Source organism: Myotis davidii, unplaced genomic scaffold (genome assembly GCF_000327345.1).
Source record: "Myotis davidii unplaced genomic scaffold, ASM32734v1 scaffold9, whole genome shotgun sequence".
NCBI lineage: Eukaryota > Metazoa > Chordata > Mammalia > Chiroptera > Vespertilionidae > Myotis > Myotis davidii.
Genome location: NW_006299435.1, coordinates 1,553,106 through 1,554,619, shown reverse-complemented (window position 1 = coordinate 1,554,619; position 1,514 = coordinate 1,553,106). Strand labels below are relative to the sequence as shown.

Genomic DNA, 1,514 nt, shown 5'->3' with positions numbered 1-1,514 from the left:
TTAAAGTTTCTTTTTGAATCTAAACCTTCCTCTACCTTTAAAGTTTCTTATACTACTTCATTGGTGTGTCCTCACTGGATACACTCTTTTTCTGTGGTTATATTTTTGGAGGGGGGCAAATTAACTACTATGGTTTAGGTCACTGGTTCTTTTCTATGCAAAAAGAAATTTCAGGAAGTGAAAAGGAGGAAGGTGGCAGAGATTTCTACAGGGACAGAATACCTGCCCCCGATTTTTTCCTTAGATGCAAATGCTTTCGGTAGTTTTGAGCTGTTATGAGGATGATATAACCTAAATGCTTCCACACAAGTGCAGTTAATTTGAAGGAGGAGGAGGAGGAGGAGGAGGGGGAGGAGGAGGAGGAAAGAAGAGAGGGAATATCACCTTTTGTAAATAGAAAAAAATATTATGCAAACATTCAACAAATAACATTTTCCTGTAGGGATAATTAGAAAGAAAACAAATCCTCCTATTAATTCCCAACGCAAATGAATTAGAGAAAAACGCAGCCAAATAAGCAGAGGTACTTACCCCTCTCCCAAGGGAAGATGAAGTCTTTATATTAAGTCGCGAGTACCGTGCTCAATGTTTTCAGAGTACCGTTTGAGAAACGGTATACAGTACTGATAGGGGAGACGTTAGCATTTACTTCTATCGCTACCGACGCGAAATTTGTCAATGCAGACTTCGCTTTGCGTCCAGACGTGGCGACTCCTCCTGTTGCAGGTGGTGGAGCTGGCCGGGGGCGGGGAAGGGGAGCTGGGACGGAATTCTGCAATCTGGGTTCACAGGGGTCTGCCCAGCCTCCGAGGCTGCATTGCAGTGGGGTGTGAAAGGTTCATGTGTGCCAAAGCTTTGGGGCCTTTCTGTCGCAGGAGGGACTCAAAGGACACCGAGGAATATGATCTCATTTAAGGCACGTGATTCTGAGGTGCTCAGGGTCCAGCATTCCCCAATTTGGGCGGAAAGGCAAACTGCTGAGACGACGGCCCTTGCCAGCGCCCAGAGCAGCGGGTGCAATGTTTTCTCCTGTCCGGCAGGGGCCGCTGGCAGCGAGGACCAGCTTGGGGCGGCACTCTTGGCGGCCGCCGGTCTCTGTAGCCCCGCCCCCTGCGCGCAGCCGCGGGTGGAAGGCGAGGACGGCGCTAGCACGCGTGCGCGCTCACTCGGTGCAGCTGGTCTGTGAGCGTAAGTGGGAGGTGGCAGGCCTCGGTCTCTGGCCTTGTCGACTGACTGAATCCGCGCGACGCCTCCAGCCATGAACCGGTTTGGTACCCGGCTAGTGGGAGCCACGGCGATCCCGTCGCTGCCGCCGCCGAAACCCCGCAGTAATGAAAACCTCGACAAAATTGATATGTCTCTGGGTGAGGAGCCGAGTTGGACCGAGTTGGAGTGGGGGGAGGGTGTGGGTGGGACCAAGCACCGCGGTTTGTGGGGGGAAGGGGCGGTTGGCCACAGTTGCCGATCGAGTTTTTTTGCGGGTGGGAGGGACCAAGTGAGGGCCCCTGGGGGCC

The 1,514-nt window shown here is 52.6% G+C and overlaps 1 protein-coding gene across 1 annotated transcript in view; it reads left to right on the top strand.

Annotated features, from left to right (window-relative positions):
- The first annotated feature begins 1,108 nt into the window (after positions 1 to 1,108).
- FYTTD1 (forty-two-three domain containing 1) overlaps positions 1,109 to 1,514 on the top strand; it is a 53,409-nt gene continuing 53,003 nt past the window's right edge. The window contains exon 1 of the mRNA XM_006775019.2: positions 1,109 to 1,364. Coding sequence (XP_006775082.1) covers positions 1,259 to 1,364 — 106 coding nt within the window. The 5' untranslated portion in view covers positions 1,109 to 1,258. The remainder of the gene's footprint in view (positions 1,365 to 1,514) is intronic.